General features: G+C 30.2%; 4 protein-coding genes across 8 annotated transcripts; 1 reads left to right on the forward strand and 3 right to left on the reverse strand.

The window, feature by feature from the left end:
- Positions 1-2677: 2677 nt before the first annotated feature.
- On the reverse strand, positions 2678-3633 carry LOC130814137 (transcription repressor OFP6-like). The gene has a single exon (XM_057680180.1). The coding sequence runs from the start codon at positions 3545-3547 to the stop codon at positions 2972-2974; it is 576 nt and encodes a 191-aa protein (XP_057536163.1). The 5' UTR covers positions 3548-3633; the 3' UTR covers positions 2678-2971.
- A 4259-nt stretch (positions 3634-7892) lies between these two features.
- Positions 7893-13504, reverse strand: LOC130814136 (uncharacterized). Of its 4 annotated transcripts, none has more exons than XR_009042317.1 (14): positions 13409-13504; positions 13149-13250; positions 12686-12759; positions 12521-12592; positions 12378-12406; positions 11511-11561; positions 11192-11242; positions 10784-10843; positions 10594-10676; positions 10344-10488; positions 9620-9670; positions 9326-9430; positions 8455-8654; positions 7998-8182 (listed from the first exon to the last, which is right to left on the reverse strand). XR_009042317.1 is itself a non-coding variant. In XM_057680179.1 (13 exons), exons 1-13 carry the CDS (start codon positions 13480-13482, stop codon positions 8523-8525), a joined length of 1029 nt encoding a protein of 342 aa, XP_057536162.1. In that variant the 5' UTR covers positions 13483-13504; the 3' UTR covers positions 7893-8522. The 4 variants fall into 4 exon arrangements, 1 of the variants encoding a protein (XP_057536162.1); XR_009042316.1 differs by having other exon boundaries at positions 7998-8185; XR_009042315.1 differs by having other exon boundaries at positions 8013-8297.
- Positions 13505-16713: 3209 nt separating this feature from the next.
- On the forward strand, positions 16714-22370 carry LOC130814138 (putative HVA22-like protein g). 2 transcript variants are annotated; one of them, XM_057680181.1, is made up of 7 exons: positions 16714-17186; positions 17420-17493; positions 17758-17856; positions 19138-19194; positions 19268-19331; positions 20004-20219; positions 21774-22370. In XM_057680181.1, exons 2-7 carry the CDS (start codon positions 17462-17464, stop codon positions 22149-22151), a joined length of 846 nt encoding a protein of 281 aa, XP_057536164.1. In that variant the 5' UTR covers positions 16714-17186; positions 17420-17461; the 3' UTR covers positions 22152-22370. The 2 variants fall into 2 exon arrangements, with proteins under 2 accessions (XP_057536164.1, XP_057536165.1); XM_057680182.1 differs by having other exon boundaries at positions 16714-17172.
- LOC130814140 (uncharacterized) lies at positions 22105-22866 on the reverse strand. The gene has a single exon (XM_057680183.1). It carries the CDS (start codon positions 22864-22866, stop codon positions 22345-22347), a length of 522 nt encoding a protein of 173 aa, XP_057536166.1. The 3' UTR covers positions 22105-22344.
- Positions 22867-26939: the final 4073 nt, after the last annotated feature.

A 26939-nucleotide genomic window follows, 5' to 3' on the forward strand; every position in this document is an offset into this window, starting at 1 on the left:
ATAACTAATGCATTGATTATTCTACTTACATTTTTTTATTGTATCAACTATTTGCCTCCTCTTAGTAAATTACTGGTTTAATTGCCCTTTTATGTGTAGCAAATTGATAAATAGTACTCCGACATCCCTATGTCGTAGTAATTCATCAAAAATAGTGATGATAAAATATAGAATATTTTAAAAAAATAGCATGTCATTGTTATGGAAAATAATTCCATCCCCAAATAGTAAATGTTTTGTAAGAATTGATCACTCTTAATTTTAAATTTTTAAAAGTCATATTCTCCAGTAAAATTATTAAAATAGACTACAATTAAATTATTATTATTATTATCTTCAACATACAATGTATAACAAAGAAAAAATATTACTACTATAAGAAAACATTAATATTCATAACCCTAAAAATTACTAGGTAAAAAAATTAAAAAGTTAAAAGTGATGAAATACTCATTAGTTATACCAATTGAGGAGTAATTTGGTCATGAATTTTCAAATAAATATTATTTTGGACATTTAAATAATAATCCTACAAAAATCAAAATGATGGCCAAGCATAGGGTTTTAATGGTTCATAAAGATACTATAATAGCTACGAGCCGATTAATAATGATAACAGTTTTACTAGTACAGTAAATTATTGTTCCCCATGTCGTTATGACTTCGCATTTTTTTTTAGCTTTTAGTTTCTCCTTTTTAGTTATTCCCTCCGTTATTTTTTTTATCTTTCATTTTGGTTTTTCACACATATTAAGGAAAATAAAATCTTTAGGTTGTAGTGGGTATTATTTTAATTAAATAGTAGTGTGAAGTAATGATTGTATTGGAAGTATGAGGTTGTAGTGGTTATTATTTTAATTAAATAGTAGTGTGAAGTAATGATTGTATTGAAAGCATGGGAGACAAAATAATTATAAATAAAAAAAAAGGGATACATTAAAAGAAAATGGGAGGTTTTAAGGCGTAAAAGTGAAATAAAAATTTTCTAAAAATAAAAAGTATTCTAAAGTGGAAGAACTTTTAAAACTACTCGTTATAGTAATGTGGAAGATCAAAAAAGAACGGAGAGAGTATAAAATTGTTTTTATAATTTATTTCATTTTATTTATATATTTAACACTCTTATACTATTATCAATTTAATTTATATGATTATATTATTTTAAAATTTTAATTTTTTATAAAATTCATCTGTTGTAATCTACCAAAAACGCTTGTGGCTCAATGGATAGAGCATCTGCATGTGGAGCAGAAAATTTGGAGTTAGACCTCTACTGGGCGCAGGTATTAATTGGGGGTTTCTTGACTGCGCGCATCTCTCTTTACTCCCTCCTTCGGGGGAACGGGTATGATTTGTCCCCATCTTTCAGGAAAAAGAAAACCTCCACCGAGACCCAGCCTTGTGCGAAATACTGAGAGTGTCCTTTACCTTTATCTGTTGCAATCTAAATAAACTAATAGAGTACATAATAAACATACAAAAGTGATATAAGTCTAGTATGGACTTAGTTCACACTAATATTAGTGTGGACCAACATTTACACCCCACTCTTATATTCTTGCACTTCACTCTAGTGTACTTATACTCTTATATTCTACTCCACTTTTAAAATTTACAAAATTAAAAATTAAATTAAACTTAAATTTTTTTTTTCTAATTACGTTAGAATATATAATAAAGAGTAAAGAAAGTGTAAACAATGAAGAGAATAAAAATAAGAGTATTAAAATTTAATCAACACTATTTTATTGTCTGTCAAATTTACACAAGAGTTTGTGAGCTTGGGAGTTGGAAATTTTTTATAGTCCAATGAGGAGTATAATTAAATGAGGCATTAAACCCAACTGAACTTGACCATTTCCTTCCCATTTCTAATGATTTATAGCAATAATAATTGTTGTTGTGTATTCCAAATCCCCATGTCTTTATTTCATCAACAAAGGTAAAAACAATTTTTTATGCTGCTGCTTTATCAATACTCAAGGCTCTTTGGGACCCACTTTCTTTCACCCAAAAAACCATGATAAAAAATGAAATATCACTTTTGACCTTAGATTCATGAAAAAGACCCAAAAGATTTTCTCAAGGACCTACAAATTTTGAAACACATTAGAAGCAAGATACACTTTGTCTCCTCGGGATAGTTCTCTAATTACATGTGAAAATACATTAATCTAAAGTTTTTTTTTCTCATCATAATTATCTTATATTCAATTTTTTCTCAAATGTAATTTTTCATTATCAAAGAAAGAATTTATTTTAAAAACTTAATTAATTTCTAAAAAAATGACTGATAACAATTTAAAGATATCCATCAATCTAAAATATCATAATTCGTTGTTTGTATGAGAGTTATTGGGTTAACTCGATGAGTCAATCAGATAACATATATTATGTAAGGAAATAAGTAAGATAATTTCTCACTTAAAATGTTCATACTGAATAGCTCTTAATTGAAGTATAAAAGTATTTTATCTATAATTGTAATTTGTATATAAATGTTATAAATATTATGACTTGAGATCAATAAGGTATTAAGAGTGTATTATCATCACTCACCTAAAGAGACAACCACAAATCCCAAATTCAAAATTCTAAAAAAAGTTGCACTTAGAAAAGGACAAAATTGCTACCCAAAATTGGAAATTAAGAGAAATATAGTCACAATATTCTAACAAAAAATAAAAACTAAAATTGGATTATTCACATATCACAAATAGAGTATAAATTGGGGAACCAAAAGAAAAGCCCATAAATAATAAAGCATCTTTACAATTGCTAGTCACAATCACTCGATCATGCCTTACAAAACACTACTACATACTCATTTGAAATCATTTCATCTTATTCAATTTACTAACATTAAAAGATTCATACTACAATCTAGTAAAACCAAACTACTACAACTCTAAGTCACACTATTTTTAGTCTGTTTATCAGCTCAGAGATTCGCAATCTTACTTTTATTCGCCTAAATATCATAAGATTTAGGCCTAACATAAAATCGAGGGGAGGCAAACTCAGGTCTTCCTGAGAAGAAGAAACTATTCCAAATCTCAGTAAAAACTCGAATAATAGTCCCATGAAGAGTAGGACAATTGAGCTGCAAGAAACAGTTTAAGAGTTGCTTAAGATCATCCTTAGTACAAATCTCATTCTCTACAATCATTTGAAGCATAGACTGCCTGAAATCCACATATGGGTCATTTGAATCCTTTTGAACAGCAACCGACTTAGGCCCGACCCGACTAAACCCATGAACCATATATGAAGATGGGTTAGAGGAAGAAGAAGAGGAAGTGGTGGTATCCATATAAGGTGAGAAAGCGGAGTTTCTAGAATAATGACCATAAGGAGAAGAGTTGTTTCTAGTAGTAGTGCTTGAAGTTGAGGAATTAGTGTAGGAATAGTTATGGTATTTTTGGTATTTGGGTGGTTTTGATTTTGGTTTAGGGTTGAAGATTGAAGAAAGTTTTGGTCTTCTACAACTACAACCTAAGTTTACTGAGACTGTGTTTACAACAACTTTTTTTTTGGAAGTAGACATTTTAGTGAAAGAGTGGGGGAATTTAGAGGGAGAAGAATTGGGAAGGATATAGGATTGGATTTGACTTGGAATATAAAGGGGAGAGCTTGACAACTTATATGTCACTATAATAATTTGAGTAACCAAAGAGACCTTTTTCGAAGAGACGATCTTAAATAATAAGCTTATATTTTCATAGTATATGTTAAATGGACTATTAAAATCATATATGAAGCACGTCTCTCGATGAAATCGTCTTATAAATCAAGTAAATTATAGTTCTTAAGGAACTGCAACATAAATTAATGCAAGTTAATATTTAAGGCCTTTTAGTTTAGTTAAGAAGTCATGTATAATTGAATATTTTTTTAATACTCGAAACATCTCAAGTTTATATTGAAAAAAAAAATCTCTCATATAGATAATAATATTAACTAAAAATAAGAAAAATTAATAAAATAGAAGAAATGTAGATAAAAGTGGACTTTTAAAATTGGTTAAAATTTAGTTGGATCGTGGCTAAATTATGTTGAAGACTTGAAGTTGGAAAATTCTGAGTTAGAGTTTGGTTGAATTTGGAGTCAAGCCATCAAGAGGTTCTAAGGTTAATTATTTTTTGTTAAGTTGATATCGTTACAAATCAAATTGAGTTTGATTATTTTATATATATATATTAGTTCTAATTTGAGTTTGGGCCATGATTATTAGGGTCGTTTAGATTTAAGTTTAATTATAATAGAATTTAATTTGATTTTGGGTCAACTACATCCATATTTTATTTTAGAGTTATTTTTAATCTGATGAAGATAGGTCAAAATTGCCCACCTCTGTATCTGTATATAGGTAGGTACTTCCTCCGTTCAAAATTACTTGGAACGTTTATTTTTTCACGTAGGCTAATGCAATAATTCAATTCTTAATATCTCTAATTATATATAATAAAAAATATAAAATTTTGATATTAATATTCTTTGCTTCGAGACAAATCAAACAGGATTCCACTTGACTATGTCTTAACTTATAGATTAAAAATTAATTACAAATTAAAGATGATAAATAAATAGTACAAATATAGCTAATATTGCGATTAATTTAGAATGGAGAAAGTATAATTTGTGTGCATGTGTGGGAGTGGTCATGAGAATCATAAATCTAGGATTACATGTGGGTGCTTAATTGAAGATGACAACAACCCATAAAAAAACTTGAAAACATTAGAACTATGTGCTATACTACAACTAGGATACTCTATAAATGACTTTTTTATCGGGTTTTGGTAAATGACTTTTTAGGTAACTAGTCAGCTAACTTTCAAGCTAAAATAATAAGACTAGTTTTGTTAGTTTTTTCAACGACTTTTAACTTGTTAGTCTATTTATTCTCTAATAAATAGGCAATAACCAATGCCTAATCATACCAATCATCTCGCTAAAAAAGTGACTCATCCAACATACTTAAAAACAACCCTTTTAGCAAGTTAAACAAGTGAACCAAAAAAATCAAAAATCAAAAATCAAAAATCAAGGACCATTTTTATTTAGCTTTTCTTAGATGGAGTAAATGGGAAGGGATGATGAGGTGACATCATAATAAAATCTAGGCATCAAATATTTAATTTGGGCAGCATTACCTGCTCTATTGCTCAGTATTATCTGAACAAGTTTTAGTACATCACAATTCACATTATTACAATTACTTCGGCATAGCAAAATTGTACCCAGAAAATGTTACTAATGACAAACCAATATGTTACAAATAAAGTATTTGAAGTATGTATAATCTATTCCCTCCGTATCTTTAAAATTGCTATTTATAATAGTAATATTTTATTAGATATCATTTTCAGTAGGTCTAACACAAAAGTGTACAAGTATGCACCCATCCTTCAAAAAAGTTCTAAACTATATAGAAAGTTTGTGTGCTTTGGACAATGACTTTAAGATTTGTCTTTAATTACACATCTTTTCTTCTGTTTATATTGTGAATGTACAGCTATCAGAATTTTCAAAGAGTTTTTCAGATCTTATACTAATCTATTCTCCTACTTGGTTATATAACAATTATGGCTTGTTAAATCATGGGAGTATTATATTATTAAATTAAATGCTTCAGTAATTAAAACTTGTTTTGTAGCTCTAATGGACAATAATGTCACTTAAACTACTGAATTGCCTCCGTGTACGCAATGACTCTTCTAAGCATATAATCTTTCCTGACAAACTTTCAGATTAATTCACAAAATTAATCATTCTAATTTAAATAATGCCAAGAAGGTACTAATTGATGCTCTAATATCACCTTTGATACATAGCAGATTTTGACACAAATATTAAGAAAAAAATTATTTGACGTCTAAACCAGCTAAATAATTTGAATGGTGTGGATTATACTAAGGTTAAGGCTGTTATATTAGTAATATTTTTTAATAAATAAAAGTCAAACAAGAAAAAAAGATTATTAGAAGATAAATTAAAAGAAGATAATTGTGGTCAAGGGTAACAATCCGTTGAAAAGTAATAAAGAAAGAAGGAATTGATAAACCCTAGTCGGATATAATCTCTTTTTTCGTTTCCTTCATCCTCGTCACAAGCTAACAAAATTCATTTGTAATAATAAGTTCCTATAATTGTAATAGAATGTTAATATAGATTTATTAGAAAAATCACATGTGAAAGTTGATACTCATTTATCCCTGAAAGTGAAAGGAATGATATTAGATGGTGAAAAATGAAAAATTGTGAAGCAAAACCCTTATTAGAGGATGAAGTTTCATTCCTATAAAATTATGAGTTATTTTCAAGAAAATCGCCTTTTAGTTTAATAGACTAAACATTTAAATTAAAATATTTTATCAAATTATGTACAATTCTTAATTATATAAAATACTAAATAATCAATTAAAAACAAATTTGTTCGTTTATCACTAATAAGGACTCTAAGACCCACTTTAATAGAAGTCAATTAATTGCGTTAAGTAAAATGGTAATGGAATAGAATGTAGTACACTATGACCCATATGGCCATATCCAAGTGGCGTACCATGCATTATGCAAAAAATGCATAAGTAGGCATGTAGCGTAAGTATTTGAGGTAATGCTGCAGTACCATTTGTAACGTACCAATTTTGAGGTAGTCCACTATTCCAATCACATGTTGCACAAATGAGTAATCATTGTAGGACATAGGCTGCTTTTTGGTGGTTTTGTTTATAATAGTGTTAGAATACTCTTTGTATCATTAGATTTTGCATCAAAGATATAGTCGATTAACTTTTAAGAAAGTGATAATAAATAAAAAGAGATAATGAATTGCAAATAAAATTTTAAAAAAGTTAAAATATTTGAATGAGATTAAAAAATAGTGGTGAGTCATTGTCCAAAATTAAAAATAAAGCAAATAAAATAAAACAAACTAAAATGAAAAATATTGCAAATTTCAATGAGATGGAGGAAGTAACTTTTGTCATCAACCATATTTTTCGTTGATTAATCTCAATTATTGATTTATATAACTGATTCTATTTTAGGATTAAGATTTTAACATTATCATTAGTGATAGTGTTTATATTTCATAATGTCGTGATTAGAATAGTGGACTACCTCAAAGGCTCAAAACTTGTAACGCTAGAGAAACCTCCCATTCATTTTGCATTATTTTTTTATTAGAAATGTACTACACCACTTTTTCTTATTCTCAATTACATATATTTAAACTCTTTAAAATTTTTAATATTATTCATATAATTCATTCTTTCTCTTCATTTCTTATCACATTTTCACAACTACTCATGATTTCTTACAAAATCATACCCTTACGCTTCAATATGGGTCATAAAAATAATATTTAGTTTATATGAATTCGGTCAAATTAGAGGTGATCAAAAGTAGCTTAACCCGAAACTCAACCAAAACAAGCCCGACTCTAGGACCTCACGCCGAGTTCCTCCAAGTTATGGTTGAGCATCTATGCTCCTTCACAAGAAGGTGCAATGTCCCGGTTTGAACGGATATATACCATGCTATTAACCATAATTAGGTCGATCAACAGTTAGAAGCCTACCAACTAAACGGAAGATGGCTAGAAAATGAGTGGTTCTTGATTACAGCAATTTTCATTATTCCTGTCTAGGCGGGGTTGGGGTTTGGAGGCTGGGGTCTGATTTTTACAACCTTACTATTTGTAAGATTAAAAGAAAAAAAAAAAAAAGCTTATTTCTGAGTGAATGTTGATATCAAATATTATCAACAACTTCACGTGAATTAAAAATGACATGAAATAACGTGTCATTTCACTATAATCTTTTATAATCCAAAATTTGAGAAATGTAAAGCTTTTGTTCCATTGAGAATGGACACACTAAGCTAGATTTCAGTTGTGGAAGTAAAATCAAACCATCCATTTTAAAGCAGGACAAATAAATCTTATTTACCAATTTGGTAGTACAAAACATAATATATAATTAGTTCTTACCTAATTATATATTTCACAAGCCAATAATACACATGAATATATCCAACCAAGCAAGGAAGTACGATTTCTCAAGTAAGAAATGGACAAACCTGAATTATGTAGGACTCTTCAGTAGCAGATATATGTGTATTCCTCTAAGAACATTACGACAAGTCCTCATTGTAGGCATCGAAGGCTCTGAGAATACTTCTGAAAGATGAAAACAGATGATGCAACAACGAAAGCAGAGAGTTTGAAACAAGAGTAAAATGAAATGTCAGTGTAGCATCACGCCGTACCCCCGCATTGACTTCAGCTGAAACTACAAGTAGATTGCGTTGGCTTAGTCAACGAGTTTTGTCACTATTTATAATCGCATTTACTGTTTGAAAGAGACCTTCAGAAACTTACGACAGTTCGGAAATTCAGCTTATTACTTTGTAGACAATATGTACACAAGAGTAGAAGTCAGGACTTACAGGAAAGACTTGTATCAGCTAAACTGTTTTACGGAATCTACAACCATTGTCTGGCAATGCTATAGGGTTTACAATTGTTTCTTAATCAACCCAGCAACATGCTGGGAAACCCAAGTGGAACCAGCTTTAGTAGAACAAAAGGCATGGTCATGTCCCTCTTTTTCAATAGACAAAGTAACATCCGGAACTTGCTTGGAAATCTGTACAAAGTGCAGAAAAAAGATTGGTGAGAAGAAATTATGACCGTGTCCACCAAAAGAATGTTAAGCAATAGGATTCAATACTCGATGTTTCAAAAGAATAATAGAGTTGATTATAGAGTTCTATCCAATCTTTATCACAATCATTGCTACCATTGACCATTTGTTTATTCATCATCAGTTACCACATAAATGCATTGTTACCATCTGTAAATGTCAACACACGTAACTGTTGCGTTAGTGGTGGCAACAAGCAGGGGTAGCGAGCCTTGTGCCATACAGGTAGAGCTGAAGTCGGACTCTCAAATATACAGGCTGTTCTAAATTATCAGGCCTGTACATGGCCCAACTTGTGTGCCAGGCCGAGTGTACTGGTGTTTATATGTTGGGATGGTTTATCCCACATCAACAAACTAAAGATGGTGTGCACACTTTATAAGTTATTGGAGCCCTTCTTCCCATTGCCATATGGTTTTGGGATAGTATATATCTCCTTGGCTTATGAAGTGTGTGAACCTCGTTTTTCCCGTTAATATGCTGGCATTCACAATAAATACAGCCTAATTTAATACGATACAAGCTAATAATGATAGAACACTTCAATTTACGATACAAGCAAAATCATTGAATAATTGTATTTCTTAGAAAGACCAGAGACTTATATGAGTCACCTCTTCAAACAATGTTAAAGGACCCCAGTGATCATCAATGCCAAATAAAAAAGCAATTTGACCAGCTTTCTCTCTCAGGAAGTCCCAGTCTGGTTCTTCTGTAAACTGTTACCAAAGCAAAACCATAACCTTCAGAGAAATCATAGCACAATAAATAATATTGATAATTAGGAAGTTATATTTCTCTTTCTAACGAATGAAAAATCAAGAGAATTCATCGTAAATTCTTATGAGAAGACAATCACTGATAAGTACATCATTCTGAATAGCAAGAGATCAATGATTAGACATTACCTTCTGAAACTCCGTCATTGCCATGAACAATATGTTTTGCATGGTATGGTACTGCATTGTCCAAAACTAATCTTATAAATATCACAATAAATATAAAGTGTTTCGTCAATATAAATATATCTTTGTTTTTCTAGTTTGACTTTTATTTACCCCTAAAAAATTTGCCCTCAATCCAAGCGACCCCTAAAAGAAGCATCACATTAGGTGATCAAGGATAGTGTTTCCTTGTTTCAAGCGCAAAATGCTTTCATTATACGGTGGACTAAGCTCCAATTAGTAATGTAAATTTGATCACAAATGCATACAGCTGACACAGAAGAACATAAAATTGTTGGTCGAAGTACAATCTACCATGCAGTTTTTGGTTTTGTTACCCAGACACCTCATTTTATCTCAAGTACCCGTGTTGACTGTTGAATCCCCGAATCTTGGACATGGGTACGACACTTGGAACACTTATTTTGGAACAAAAATTTAGTTTTTTTTCCATAATTTAGTTGAGTGGGACACTCGAAATGGATATGAGTTCTCGAGTCCCTGTAACAGAAGTAAGGCCTTCATCAAAATGGATATAATGGTACAGAAGTTCTCTTTGTACCTAACATATGGTATACATTTCACCCTCCTTTATTCTGAATTCACCCTCCTAGATAGACATTTCTTTCCAAATAGTAATTTTTAGTACAATACTCTTCATAACATATTCCTGAGATAGAGATCTTACCTTCAACAAATGGGAACAAGCAGCATCTACTGCCGTAGCAGACCACGAATTCCCGATGGTTCTCTTCACGAGAAATCTGGACAAACGAGGGATAATGCCCAGCATGGCCACTATAAAGCTTGCTAACGAACACAATGTACGAGACCTGAAATATACACATACAATCCCATATATTGGTGTCTCCCTTATTAGTCCTTATAAACTAGGCATGCTCATGTCTTAGCATGAAGTATACAGATTTGAGATTTACTCTGCTAACTTCCTAATTGCAGTTTGCTTTGATGATTTGGAATTCAGTGCCAAGAAAGGATATAGCCCAATGCAATAAATAACCTGCAACGGTAAAATTAGCGCCCTAATTAATCAATTGTGTTTGAGAAGGCAAAATACGATGCGGTAAATGCATATGAAGATTTCTATTTAGCTACAAAACTGGGAACCTTTTGTGATGCTCTCTTGAATGTTTCGATTGATATGTGAGATCCAATGGAGTGCCCAACCTTCAAAATTTTACAAAGTCAGGTAAGATGTTTCATTCTAGAAAAAAAAAAGTCTTATTCAAAACCTCAAAACGGATATCCAAAATGTTAGTGGTTAATTCCTTGTACAAAGTTCTACTATTCTTATCATCATGGTAGTTCAGCTTCATGCACGTTTTACAATGTTTTACACTAACTCTATGGTTATTCAAACCTAGTCATTGTCCTTGCATGTAGATTTTATTGTTGGATAATAAAAGGAATGATGCAAGGAACAGACAAAGATCTTTCAAATTGCAAGGATCGAAATATCAAAAGGAACTTGTTAAAAGATTTCCGAAAAACAGCGTTAAATGAAAGTTCACACACCAGTATTATTGGAGCGTTATTGTTTTGGAGCTCTTGAGCAATAAAATCCATCTGCAGACACAATAATATAGCATGTCAATAATCAATCTAGCTCCACTGGCAACCAGTTCTATGAAGTAACTTGAAATCTACCTGAGAATATACTCTCGGCTATTCTAGAGATCAAAACAAATACAAGAACACTTGAGATTTTGCCACATTGAACTCAACTAAGCAATTTAGAATCCTCTGAGTGGAGTTCTAACAGTCCCAAACTACCATTTCATTAGAGTGACATATGAAAGTCCAATAGCAATTGTGAAGCCAGATTAAAGCTTACCTTATGTTTAATTTGATCTTCCAATGAGAATAAATTTCCACGTTCCCAGTCCTGGCACACAACCAGATATTATAAGAGATGGAGTCTGAAAAATTCGGCTAACTGAAGGAGCAATGTTATATCATATTGTACTAATAGAATACACAAGTATGGACACATTTCAATAAAAAGAAAGCGAAAAACCACACAGACTGCCACAAAAACCAGTTGTAGCTATGAGGATTGGAATAATTGCACTGAGACCTCATTTAGTCATATATATTGATGATTACATATTAACAGTTACATAATTTATTAACGAACCAGCAGACTATCAAAATAACTCAAGTATAATTTTTTCGACACCAAATAATTTTAATCTAATATTGTATAGTGCCAAAATATGTTACCCCTGTCTAATAAGCCAACAAGTGACGGCTTTCGTCATGGCCATGTCTACACATGTTCGTTACTTAGGCGCCCCTCTCAAAGAATGTTATCGACATTCCACACTCAAATTTTACCATCAATATAAACAGATCACAATTTATGAGTTACAATCTTGTTCGATTCTGATCTTCATAGTATGATACAGAAGCTAATAAAAGAATAACCCCCTCATCTTCATCCTCTCATAAATTTCTCATAGCTAATTTATAAATCCAACCTTTTCCGAGAAAAGAGAAAAGACCAAGAGGATCTGGTTTTCCATTCCTAGCAATAGGTGGGCATGATGTTTTACTCGATTGCCTATGCAACTATTTATAATCATATCATGATGTAATCATCAAATAACCTTTGCTTAGGCAACAATTTTTGGTAATGATCGATCTAACTTCGTAGTACGCTAATTATTCCAAACATCAGATGCCAACAATCACTAAGTACCTTATTTGTGTGGGATATGTGTCCAATAGCTGAAGATCAACACAACAGAAAAACAAAACTCCTTAAGAAAGTTTAAACAATCATGAATTAAGCATGAGAAAGGACTTGTAAAGGTATAAAGGAGAGGTAAAGACATAGCATGCCTGTAATTGATGCACTCCCATCAAGTTGCTCATACAATGATTCCACAAAATCTATATAAAATGTAACAATACCTGATATATCACCCACTTAAAGTTAATTACTTTATTCTTACCCATCCAATATACAATCACAAAACACAATGAGCAAGAGTTAAAGGAACAAACCTGGATTTCCAGTGATGACCAAGACATGCAATGTAGGACTTAAAGCTTGAATTTCAATAATCTCTGCCATAAAACTAAACCCAACAAAAATAAATTTGCTACTGTCAATTTCCATGAACTCCCCCACATATCAGAAAAATAAAAAAGTTCCTATCTTTTTATATTTTTTCAAAAAAATTCATCTAAAAAATTACCCATGAATGATTGCAATCAGATAAAAATCACCAGAAATAATAAAAAGTTCCTATATTTCTACATTTCGCTCAACTATAAATCAAATTAAAAAAAAAAAAAAAAAAACCCATGAATGATTGCAATTAGATAATAATCACCGGTAAAAAAAAGAGTGATTATCTTTTTTTACATTTCCCTTAATTAAAAATCAAATTAGAAAATACCCATGAATGATTTCAATCAGATAACAATAACATTATGTAATAGAAAGAAATTGACAATCATTTACCCAGATACATTGGACAAACGAAGCTTGGCTTGTTTCCTGTAGTCAGAATTAATAATTCCAACAGCCATATCTATACAATTGCGAGGTGATTCAAATTTTAATCTGAAATAATCACCATAAAATTTGGGAATCACATGAAGCAGCTAATTAGTGAAAAACAAAGGATTAATGTTAAAATTTTGTTCCATTTAATCCATTGATTAATCAAATAATCATAAAAAAATAAGGATTAACAGAGAAATGAGAAAATTGAGAGTTACCTGGAGAAAAAGAGTGAAACTGAGGTTGCCAAGGAAGGTCGAGCGATAGAAGAACATAGTAAAGAACGGAACATGATTTAGACTTTTAGAGTTCAAAATTATTTTTTAAAAATTAATACACGTTTTACATTTTTCAAATCCGTACTAAATCGATCTTGAAATATAATGATTTTGAAATTCAGTAATGTAGTGTTTGGAAATAAGTATTTCATTTCAAATTATGAATTTCAATTATCAAATCATAAATGAAGAATTTGAAAATGACAAAGTTTGGATAGTCATTCTCAAATTCTTAACTTTAACTACTTTAAAAATAATGATGGAATTGGATTCAAATCCAAATTTGAAAATTATTGATTTGTCAAACAATAAATTTGAGTCAATTTCAAATTTTCAAATAAAATCATTGTTCCCAAACATAACATAATCGATAATGATTTTTTAAAAAAAAAATTATATATAATAATTTTGTTAGAAATAAATAAATGTCTTGAAATGCTCAAAGTTCTATCTTAAATAGTAGGTGAATAGTACTTAAATAGTGGACAAATAGTGATAATCTTTTGCCGATAGATGTGCAACACTTTGTAAGTTTGATTGCAAATCTTAGTGTATTCAAGAGTATAGGCATTACGGTCTGTATTTACTGCTAGTATTTTTCTTATATTTTCCTTAATACTTAATAAATTCAAATATTTTCATAGTTTTTCTATAATAATTTTTATTTATTATTAATCATAAATAATTATATTTTTTAAATTATTCATCCAAAAATAATATAGTTGTCAAATAAATAAAGAAAAAAATAAAAACAACAGACATAAAATATAATATTAAAAGGTTAAAAATTCAAAAAAACAAAGTACCCCTTCACCCTTGTCATCCCACCATGCCCACAAACTACCACCCCACCTTGGCTAGCCTTCCTTAGTCGGTCACCCTTCCCGCGCGAGTCCTTTCTCTTGGCTAATACCCCTTCCCTCTTATCGCTATCTTTCTCCCATCGAGCTCTATCATTTGTAACATTTTCTTGATATTATAAATTTTTGGTGTGTAACAGTTTTTTGAAATTATAAATTTTTAATGATGAATATATATTTTATAATTGGGCCCATAATTATTTTTCGCCTCAAGCCCTTTGAAATTATAGGGCCAACCCTGCCTCAACCACTTGTCACGCCAATAGGCGTCTTTAGGGAAAGGGGTTGTTCAACTAGTAAACTTGCTTTAGGACAAAGGCTTATTCATGATTGAAGGAGGTAGTTCAGTGAGCGACTAGGGTGGGCGAGAAGAGCTTGGCAACATTGGTGAAGGGCAAAGGGGTCTTGCTACCGAGGGAGGGACATTGGTGGCGATGGTGGAGGAGAAAAGGAGTCGTGATATTGATTTTTAATTTTTTGTTCCTGTTTTAATTAATTTATTTGTTGTTGAAGAAAAAGAGAATTTTTTGATTATATTTAGAATAGGAAACTCAATATGTTTTTAAATTAATTCTTATTTAGTTATAATAAGAATTAAATCCATATATCAAAGACTTCAAATTCACCAACATAATATAATTAGTAAAAAAATGTGCAAAATCAATTCAACTAAAGTTGGCTATAATTGAAAAAAAAATACTTCAAGAATCAAGACTCAACTTTGTTTAAGAAGAAAGAAAAAAAAAAGTAATCCAACAAGAAGAATGTGCGGGAAGCATGAGAAAAACGACACAAATAACTACCAAAAGAGAAGTGAGAGATTGCATCTCCCAATTTCAGCAATCTAAACCAACACTTATATACTATTCATGTTCATTCTCTCTTTTCTTTTCTTCTTTTCTATCAATACTATAATATCCATATTTTAGACTATTGACTTTCTTTTCGATTACTTGATGTTCTTTTATTCTCTTGCTTTTTCTCGTTTCTATTATTATTAGTATTATTATTGTTTTCTTTATATATATATATATAATTAATTGTTTTTACTTATTTATTTTATCTATATTTATTTTATTTATCTTTCTCATTTCAGAAACTTCTCTTAATCAATCTCGAATCGAGGAACTATGATACAATTATGGATAGCTCACAATCCAATATCAAACAAGAAGAGCATAATTGTACCAAGACACTAGTTAAGCCCATTGAATCTACTTGTACTAAGCCTACTGAACTTACTGATCATTGCTTGAATGAGGGAGATCATCTCCGAAATGGACTATCATGAACATGGAAGCATGGCAAGATCAAGAAGAAGCAAAGGGAAGCCTTCTAACAAAACAAGAATAGAATAGAAGGGTGTTTCAAAGCCTACAAACAACAAAACCAGCAGAACATCGAATTGTCTGCCAGCCCACCTTGCGAGCCATGGAGCGCCTAGCCTGGTGCACGTATCAGCGTGGAAACCCAAGGGATGACATCTTTAGACATGAAATAAGAAGCCAAGAATCAAAGATCACACGGAGAGTCCTCACAGAGCCCACAAGAACAGCTACAAGGTCGTATGCTCGCCAGTTTATTGATAAGGGCTGACCAGTTGTAAAATAGCCTATTTTATGTTTTTGTTTTAAAGTCTTTGTATTACACGCGCGTTAATAATGGGGCACGGGGTTAGTTATGTTTGTTAGACACCCCATACTAGCCGTTAGAATCCTATATATAGAGACCCCCTCATTGTATCATGTAATTCAGATTTGAGTAATAATTTTTGCATTCAAGTAATTGTGTGCAATTACATCCTTGAGTGTGTTCTTTGTGAGTGAAGCAAAGAGGGTATTTAGTTGTTTTCCACGAGAATTAAGAGAGTGAATCTTAATTTGAGTGTGAGGAAGAGGCCAGTGACTGAATGAAGGTCAATTGTCTCTATCCACGACATAGAACCATTCCAAGGAATTGTTCTTGTCACCTTCTGTTTTCATACAAAACAGAAGGCTTGGGTGTGTTTCATTGTGCCAAGATTGTTCTTGGAAGGTTTAAGCAAGTTCTTGAATCATTCAATCCCATATTCGCATCAGACTACTTTGGTCGCGCTCTCCTTTATAGTTATAAATTGTCGCCGTCCTTTTCTCCCTAAACCTTGTCCATAGTTTTCTATGAACAAAATACACTAAATAATATAATGATAATGAGTTTTTATCTCAATTAGAGCACGTAGCCCACATCTATGTAAAGTCATTAACTCATTAATTCGATTCGTATACTCTCCCTTCATCTGCTCGTACTACCAAAATATAAAATATACCTCAATTTTGGCAGGCGTCTCAACCAAGCAAACAATTTACGTTTAGTATCTTCCTCCTTTCTCCTTCCTCCTTCCTCCTTTTCTTTATTTCTTCCAGAATATCACCACTCTGCTTTTATCCAAATTCATGATACATTTCCCTTTATTTTTAAAACCAACATCAATTTCCTATCTTTTTTAAAATCACTTTCAAAGTAGTCTATATAATAATATCCCTGGCCTTGCAATCTTTTGTTTCCTCCTGCTTCAAGTTTTAACCATTTTTTTGACCAACTTTCTCCATCTTCCCCTCATTGAAAGCTACGTTCTTCAATCATCTTTTCTTTGAAATTTCACCCAAACAGTCTTATAATCACTTCAATTAAATTTATACTATCTATTTCCTTTGACCTCTGCTCTTTTGTTTTGTTTTGGGTATTGATGTTTACAGTTTTTGACTGATTCCCATTCTTGGGTATTTCTCAAAATTCAACCCCCAATTATATAAATCCCCATTTCAATTCCTCTGTTTATTCATCTTCTTCTCTGGGCAAATCCAGGTAACTTAAATTGGGTGAGTCGAACTCTTACTTCTACATGTGTTAACCAACTCCCGTTACACCTTTAGAATGCGGAAAATATCGGTTCATTTATTTTGGAAATCTTTACTGGCCGATATGGCCTTATTCTGATTCTCAGTTTGAATCATGGGGGCATGGGGTAGGAAGACAGGGGCTTAGATTCCCCTGCCTTGACTCCCATTATTAATAACATTATAATTATTATTTGAATTTGTTTATTTTACAGGTATAGCCATTTGGGGTTGTTTTTAAATTTCAATCATCGAAAATGATCGGCGAATTTATCAGTAGGGGACTGTTGTAAGCGATTTAATCTTATTGTTAATGAATGATCAATCAAAGTTGAAATTTTGTTTTATTAAATTGATTGGATACCAGTTTCATAGGTTCTGAGCATGTGCAACATGTTCAACCGCATTAGACCCTGAAAATTAATAGTATATATTAATGTCTAAAGATATAAAATTGTTAAAAAAATATCATAATTTTTAAAATTACACATAATATTTTTAAAATTTTAATTTTTGCTCTGACTGGTTTATTTTTGTTTTTTGGGTGATGTAGTATGATATTGGGATTTGCATACCCAGCATTTGAGTGTTTCAAGACTGTCGAAAGGAATAGAGTTAGCATCGAAGAACTACGATTTTGGTGTCAATATTGGTATGTTGTTTTTTTTTAATAAAAAATATCATTGATTAATTGACTAATTAATAATTATTGATGTGAAATTTGTATTTAAATCAATCTTTGTACTTTCGAAATAATTTATGGAGTTGTATATGCTTTATTGTTTCAAAATTTATGATTGATGAATGACAAAATCACTTTTGCAATTAAAATAGTAGAATCTCACACTAGTAGTATTAATGTGTTTTCTTTTAGATACCTACAATATAAAATCATTGTCCTAAAATTGAACTAAGCAATATATAATAGTGTTTTTTATTTAAGAAATATTACTCAGAAAATTCAATTTTTTAATTAATATTCTTATAATAATACAATTTTTGATTAAACATGACGAATAATTCTAACTAAACATTTAAGATTTCACATATTATTGTTTAGGTTAGTCTATACATAGGATACGTTACATATATTAATCTCTTTGATTTTGCATAGATGGAATAAGTCTTTATTTAACATTTGAGAAATCGGGTTATGGTATTTTTCTTTAGGTTATCGTACAAATAGATTGAGCGAAAGCTATTTAATGATATTAAGATAATGATAAAAGCTTTAATCAATTACTCCACATTCTAAGGATGGAGGAAAGGTGAAGTGACGGACACTTGGGAGATTAGTTTTGGTGATCATATGAGGGGGGATCTTTAGGTGTTGTTGTAGTTGGCTGGCCTAAACTTGTAAGTTGGTGAGGAGATCCACTACTTTTCACAACTCATACTTGACTCTTACAAATATTTCTATTTTGGATCATTCTTTAATTTGGGCATTTTGGGCCAACTTTTTAGAGGAATATATAACATATAATATCAACATCATCTTCATATTTGGTGTTGAAGAATTGCACATATCATATTCTTTTTTGGGAAAAAAGAGAGTTTATAAAGTTTGTTTTATTCCTAATTATATGTTAGGATATTGATATGCCTAAGAGAAAATTTGCATTAAACAGACAAATGTAGCAAATTAAGTAGGCGAATATGTAAAAGGATGAAAAATACAAATGAATAGAACTATCAATATAAATTAACATGTAAAGTTAAATTTGTGGTTGAGAATACATATTGGTTAGATATATGTGCAAATTTTCTTAAAATATTAATAGCAATTTAGAAGTACTTTTTCCGTTAAGAGGTATTCTTTTTTCTTAATCCAACTTATTTGCATATATTTTCGTTATGAACTTATATTGAGAAATATGTTTTTTACTCCTCCACCTCATTGAGTAGTGATGTCAACTAGCATTATTGTATGTAGGATCATTGTTGCTGTACTTTCGGTTGGAGAGAGGTTTGGAGATGTATTCATTTCATGGTGAGTAGAAGTCTCACATTCATGACAACATCAAAATAATTGTCATCTAATAACTTGTTTTTGTGGCAATAAGGGTTCCACTTTATGAAGAGTTGAAGTTAGGTTTCATTATTTACCTCTGGTATCCACAAACAAAGGTAAAATACTAATTACATTATTATATAGAATTTATTCTGTTTCATATTGTTGGTTATTTTTTATTAATAAGCTCTAACGGCCCGCTTGATAGATGATAATAAATGGTGATAATGGAAATGAAGAATTTGTGTAATTAACAATCTCTTAGCTACTTTAATGGCCATTCTTGCCATTTTCAATCATCTCATTTTCTTCATAAAATTCATTCCTATAAATTACCATTGAGAGAGGTGGTATTAGTTATAATGAAAATTTGTAAAAGAGTAAAAATAAAAATTCTTTTGATCAAAGTTTCATCACCATAAGAATAATATGAAACTTTTAATGTAATTTTACACTATAAATCATTCCCATTACGACCATTTAATACCTCCTTTTTTGCTTTGCATTGTTGTTTCATGTTTGGTTGACTTTTTTTGACAAGTCTACTAAATGAAAATCTCATTTAAGTATAGGAATTTTTTAATTACCATAAGATTGTGGATAACTTCAAATTCAAGTGTCATTTGCAAATTTCAGTTTTCAACCAAACAATAAAAACAATTTATAGAGCAGGAAGTTTTCCTAACTTCTAATAAATTCGAAAATTTCATCGGAATTTAGAAATTTACTTTCTACGTCAACCAAAAGAGATGTTTGATTATTTGAGAGAATAATGGTATGTTATACAGGGAACTAGTTATGTTTATGAAAGCATGTTGAAGCCATTTGTGTCGAAACATGAGACAGACATCGAGAAGAATCTGAAGGAATTGAGGTTGAGAATATGGGATTTAGCCATTTATTACTACCAAAATTGCACTGAATTGGGTTCTTCCGCATTCTTCAATGTCATTCAATATGTTGCAAATCAATCTTCCAAGCTTAAGGGTGGGAGTACCACCGAGGTATATGATGCCCTTTCCAATTTTCATAATCGACTTGTTTGGCGATTAAATTATGTGCCAAGATATTGATAATAGCATTGTTAATGCAAAAAACCTAAAAAAAAAATTGAGGATAGGACTAATTGAACAACCTTTTCTAGTAAATCAAAGGAATTTTTGATGAAATTACAGATGATAATGTTTAGAGTAAATAAATAAATATATTTCATGCGTTCTTAAATGATGTTCTATTAATTATTTTAGTTGTTTTATTTATTGTTTTCCTAAAAAATTTTTTATTTATGTTATAAATTTTAGACATAATTAACCTTGTTAAATCTAACATTAATATTTTATTAATGATTTATATTTTTCACCAACTTCATTTTTATTTTTATAGTTTGCAATTCACACATATTTTCTACTAATTTTATTTAAATATTTTGTAAAATAATAGTAGTCACGTATTTTTTCAACTAACTTTATACACACTTGATTTACTTGTACACACTTAATGAAGTTTGCTTTTTTCAAAAACTATATAAAATTAGGAGTATTAGCCACCAAGCATTATATAGAATTTCATTACTCATTATTTTAGTAATGTGAAATCTTTCATATATTTAAAGTATTTTCAACCATTTCCTCACATGTGAGTCATATCATAGTTAAGAACTACCTTCAACTCAGATACCATATTATATCGTGACAATTCGTCACAGTCATATGGGTACACCTAAGAGGCATCTGTGGATTGGACCGACAAACCCATGAATATAAATATTAACTTGCATACATATTTGATAAGATTTACTATTTTCCAAAATTATATAATATTAGGAGATTTTTCACCAAACATTAAATACAAGATAAATTTATAATTTATTATTTAAGTGATGTGAAATTTTTCCCAAATGGTAATCATATATTTAATAATGTTACTTGGCCACTAAACTCCATATGGTGGTCATACCACTCCCATCTTTTCCTCACCTCTTTTCAAGTAATATAAGGAAGGTATATATATGTTATGTACCTTTGCCCACAAATTCATATCACTCTAATCTTTTCCCTTTTGCCCACAAATTCATACCACTCCCCTCTTTTACTCATGCCACATTATCATTTATTATTTATCATTTGTTTTGTCCTAATATAATAGTTAACCCTAAATATTGCAACTAAAATAGAATGAAAGAAGTATAAGTAAGGGACAAATGATGAGTAAGCTACAAGCTTGTTCTTTTCATGTGCCATTGAGTAGTAGCCTAGTAGGTGGTCAATCAAGTTTGGATCCCACATAAAAACATGACCAACTTAAGTAGAAGCACTCATACATTGCAATAAGGAAACAAACTTGATCTAATTAAATCGGGATGGATTCAAGTATTCATTGATTTAGCAATGTGATATAAAAAACAGGTTTTAAAGCATATGTTATCATAATCAAAATATCATATATTCGTATAGTAATTATTTTTATTTTGGATAAGTTAAGATTTTACTTTACTCACGAAATATCACCAAAAACAACAAAAATTTGGCTAATACCTAGTATTGTTATCCACATTGCAGGGAAATGATTGGAATCAAAAACCAAAAGACAACCAACCACCGTCATCTAGCGGATCTGGCTTCTCATGGTCTCTACGGCAACGGAGGCCAAAGGAAAAATCTCCGACCAGCTCACCACGACACGACAATCAAAAGTGGCCACAACCACCAGCCGAAGAGCAGCCAGCACCAGCACCACCTCCCGCCACATTTCCCACATTGTTCAAAGCAGAGGCCCATAATAAAAAGTCCAAACTGGTCCAAATGAAAGTCGACAAGGCCCAAACTGAATACGTCAATTTCGAACAAGATGAGGCCCATCTCAGAAGCCCAATACGACAAAAGAGCAAGATGAAATCAACCCGTTTAAAATTCAGGCGATCCAAATCCATTCAATAATTACTCCAACAAACAACAAAAAAAAAACACCATTTTTGTACTGTACAAAATGTGACAAAATTCCAAAAGCACACAACTTTTTTTAATTTTATTTTATTTCAATCTCACAAATTATGTAATGTAAAATTTAATATTCACCACAAATTTGCCTTTTTTTCCTCTATTAGAAAAAAAAAGAAAAAACAATCCATCGTTATCTGCAGAGAATGAGCCAAAGAGTATCCACCAACCAATCATACACACGAGTCAATGCGTCAGAAACAGTTCGTCGGAAATCAGAAACCATCGCCGTAAAAAAATCGACGGATAAACAAAGACGACGAGAAGAAGACGACGGAGAGGTCAAAACAGCAGGTTGAAGGTACGCCCAAGCAGCTTGTTTAACTAACCGATTACGAATAGAAATCTCGTAACCAGAACCCGAAGATGACGATGAAATACCGGCGAGAGTAGCCGCGGGAGTAGGAGAGAGAATTGATGAAGGACTTGAAGGAATCATATCTTTAAGCGAAGTGTAAGAACTGTGCGGCGGTTGCTTGAGTGTTGATACATCGAAATCGACGCAGGGGAAAGCTGTTGGCGGAGATGATGAAGGCGGTGATCGGTGGTTTCCGTTGACGATGGGAGGAGCGGTTTTGTGTTTGCGATAAGGGAGTAGAACCGCGGATGGGATACTGTTGCTGCGTTTGAGAGCTGTGGTGTTGTCTTCTCCCATGTTTGGTTGAAAAAACAGGAATTTGAGGAGATGAAAAGGTGGGTTTTTGAAAGAGGGAGAAGAGTAGATGGTGGTGAGGGAGAGGTAGTTAATGGAGAAAATTATGGAGATTGGAAAGTGTGGGAGTTCAATAATTGACGTAATTTGTTGTAGACTTGTCTTAAGAGCCTTGAATATGAAACTTACTACTAATAAATTGTAAAATATTGTAAAGTATGAGTAGTATTTTTTAAGATTTAATTAAGTATTAATAATGGATTTGAATTATAATTAAAAAAAATAATTAAATATTAACATTTCGAGACAAATAAATTTAAGTTCCAATTTATTCTAGGGTATTAATAGATCACGAGGTTAAACCTCTAAAGATCTAAGATTCAAGAGATTGAACATTAGTACCAAGGACACTAACTTTGACAAATACTTCATTTGATTTATATTAGTTGCAACAATATAAAATTTGACACAAGTCATTCATCACTCTTAATTTGTGAATGGTTTTTAATTTATAAGTTAAAACATAGTCAAGTGAGATGTTATTTGATTGGTTTCATTGTAAAGATTATTAATATTAAATTTTTATAATTTTTTATCATACATAATTAAATATTAAGGATTGAATTACATAAAAAATCAAATATTGAAAGTAAATTGAAACAGAGGAAGTTTTAGAATTAATTTTATTCAATAATTTTTTGCCTTTTTTTATTACTTTATGATATATGATTTGGAGTATGATTATGATTTACTTTCTCTATTTAAAATGTTTTTCTCATCCACTTTTTTTTGCATATCTCAATGTAAACTATAAAATCAAATAATTTTCATTTTGAATTTTCAAAAATTCTAAAAAATTGATATTTAGAAAATATATAAATTCATAATTAAGCTGCACTGCTATTTCCTCTTCTTTTTGGTCTTTTATCATACAAGGTATAATAAAAAAGATTTGTATATTTATGTATATGAAAAACCTATTGTAAACGAAAAAAAAGACATATTTTGACGAATCTAACATGATCCTACATAAATATGTTTTTTCTTTTAGATCGATAAGAAATCGTAGTCAAAGTTTAACACTAAAAATCGTAAATTCCATTTGGAAAGAACATATAAAAACGGAGGAAGTATGATTTAAATGCTCTAAAATATACACAAATTTATTGGTTGTAATTGCCGACTTTATAATTGAGAGTTGTAAACAACCTTTCACCATACTATTGGCTTGATTTAATTCTCTATTATTTTTAGCCAACTCCATAATAAAAAGCAAGATAGTAAACAACACCTAGTTATAAAAGAATGTGTAAAAAGTAAATATTGAAAAATTGATTTCGATAAAAATAAGAATTGAGAGGGAAAGGGAGCGAGTAATCAGCATCATTTGCTCTTGTGTATTGTTTGGATTGCGATATGGAATACTGTTGTGTACTTGTGTTGTTCCACGGAAGCAGGTCTTTCCGCGTTTTTTCCTCGCTTTACTCGGTGACTAACCTCATCCTCAAGATTTGTATGGATCCTTTTCCTGGGTTTTCGGATTTTGGTTGATCTTGATTTAATGTGAGTTGCAAGTGATTTTCCAAAAAAATATATATATTTTTTTTTATTCTATTTTTTTTTTCTCAATTGTCTTTTTCCTCATTCTCATCTCATTTTGCATTATTTATATTTTAAAATAATGACTCACCAATTTCTTTTAATTTTATCCATGCATTTTAATTCTCTGTTAGTTTCATTCACACAATTTATTCTTTCTTTTAATTTATTATCAATATCCACTAATTTTCTTATAAGTCAGCATTTTTGTAACACCCCGGCCCCTCGGACCTCCAATGACTACTCATGAAGACTGTAGATTAGCCCCACAAACCAATACAAGTTTTTCCAGCGCACTTTGGCCTCACTCGTGTGCACCTAAGAAAACTTTCTAGGAGATCACCCATCCTAAGATTGCTCCCACCAAACACCCTTAACTGTAGAGTTCTTAGCAAATGGGCTCCCATGAAACGAAGATACACCTTGTTGATATAAATAGTCTAAACAAATAGAGTACTTGTATCTAGGCTTTTAGGCCTGCCAAAAGTTGATCGACATGTTTACTTGATTTGAAATAATACAAAAAAGTAGATTTAGGTTGAGATTTTCAATCCAATTATTTAAATGGGTCGACTCGATCATAAGTTTGACTAAGGTAAAATTCAATTATACTAATTAATTTCATGTCAAATTAATTAGTATAAAATAAACTTAATTCTTATAATACTTTTCTACTTTCATAGTAAATACAAAATAAACCACAAGTAAACTAAAAATATAAAATTGAGGAATAAAAATAAAATGTAATCGGTATTAAAAACGTTAAAATGAAAACAAAAAACTCTACACACGTTAAGTGCATCAAAATCAACTTAATATAATCAGTTACAGATCAATTTAGGTATGAGATTCGACTCAAATAACTAAAAGGGTTAGGTTATTAGGGTTAAAGAGTTTCCGACTCACACACACACACAAATATATATATATATATATATATATATATATATATATATATATATATATATATATATATATATATATATATATATATATATATATATATATATATATATATATATATGATCAAATAATAAGGATTTATAAGGTTTTTAAAATAAGAAGGATGAGTAAGATTTTTGTTTGATTATATATATATATATATATATATATATATATATATATATATATATATATATATATATATATATGTATATATATATATATATAAAATTTAAGTGTGCATGATTCATATAAAAATTATAAAATATCTTGTCAATAAATTTTGGACTAAAATATGGTACTAATGATCCGTTTGGTTAACTCTTGATATTAAATGGTGATGATGAGAATAATTAAAAATGTAAATTTTCTAGCAATATGTTATGTTATTAGTATTTTGTTAAAAAAATATATAAAAAATAAAATAACAAATTGCTATGTGACATAGTGGTTTATTTGTATTTTATTTATTTTTGAAAAGTCGCTAAGTAAATATATATGTTTTTTTTACACAAAATTGCATTCTGATCTATTTTATGTAATAAATAAACGCTATGTCACATAATAGTCGTAAAAAAATAGTGATTTTACATGGACGATAGATTGAGAAATAGGTTTTTGTCCAATTGTAGAGTGCGAATTATGTTGTTTCTTAACATTTAAAAAGAAATTCTTATTATTACTATTTAATATAAAAAATAATAACGAGTCATAAAAGTACTATGTATTTTTGAAGTTTCAATTGGTGGCTTAAAATTTTAACAATGTTGGTGTATAGATAGATAGATATACTTCTATATGATAAAAGTTGGTCAATTTTGACCATAATAGATAGGGGACAAGTGTACATTTGAAATTGTTTTTTCTTAACTACATGAACTTTCAATTTAATTTAAAAATATGTGGAGTTGGAACGAATATGAAATGGATAGTTTCTTTTTTTTTTTATTTTATCTATTTAACATATTGGAAACTTCCAAATACAAGAATATCATGTTGTCAGCTTTTATATTATTTTCTTTTAAGTAATAAGTTTGAGGAATTGTGTAATTATATGTGTAGTTTGGTTGTTGAGACTTGAGATTATTGATAATTATGATCTGTCTCAACTATGGAAATTGATCTTCATTTGTCACAATAATTGTTTTTTAGGGTTTTGATTAATTTGTTAATTAGTTTTTTCTCATGTTATTTTTTGGATTTTCTTTATTAGTTAAATTATTTTGGTTAATTATCACTAAAAGATGTGTAAGGATGTTAGTTGTGATTTGTCAATATTGAGATTTTAATTATTAGAAAATTTACTTGAGAAAAAGTAAAAAAAAAAAAAAAGAAATTGAATTATTTCAAACATGATTCATCTAAGATATAAGTATATAACTAATTTATGTTTGTATATAACTTGATGAGTTGCACAATTTAGTGTTATGATAATTATTAAATTTAACCATATATATAAAGTGAAAAAATAAAAAAAATTCTCTATTGGAATATAAAGAATGTTGCGTTGATTGTTTGTATTTCAAAGTGCATTT

The sequence above is a fragment of the Amaranthus tricolor genome, chromosome 5 (genome assembly GCF_026212465.1).
Source record: "Amaranthus tricolor cultivar Red isolate AtriRed21 chromosome 5, ASM2621246v1, whole genome shotgun sequence".
NCBI lineage: Eukaryota > Viridiplantae > Streptophyta > Magnoliopsida > Caryophyllales > Amaranthaceae > Amaranthus > Amaranthus tricolor.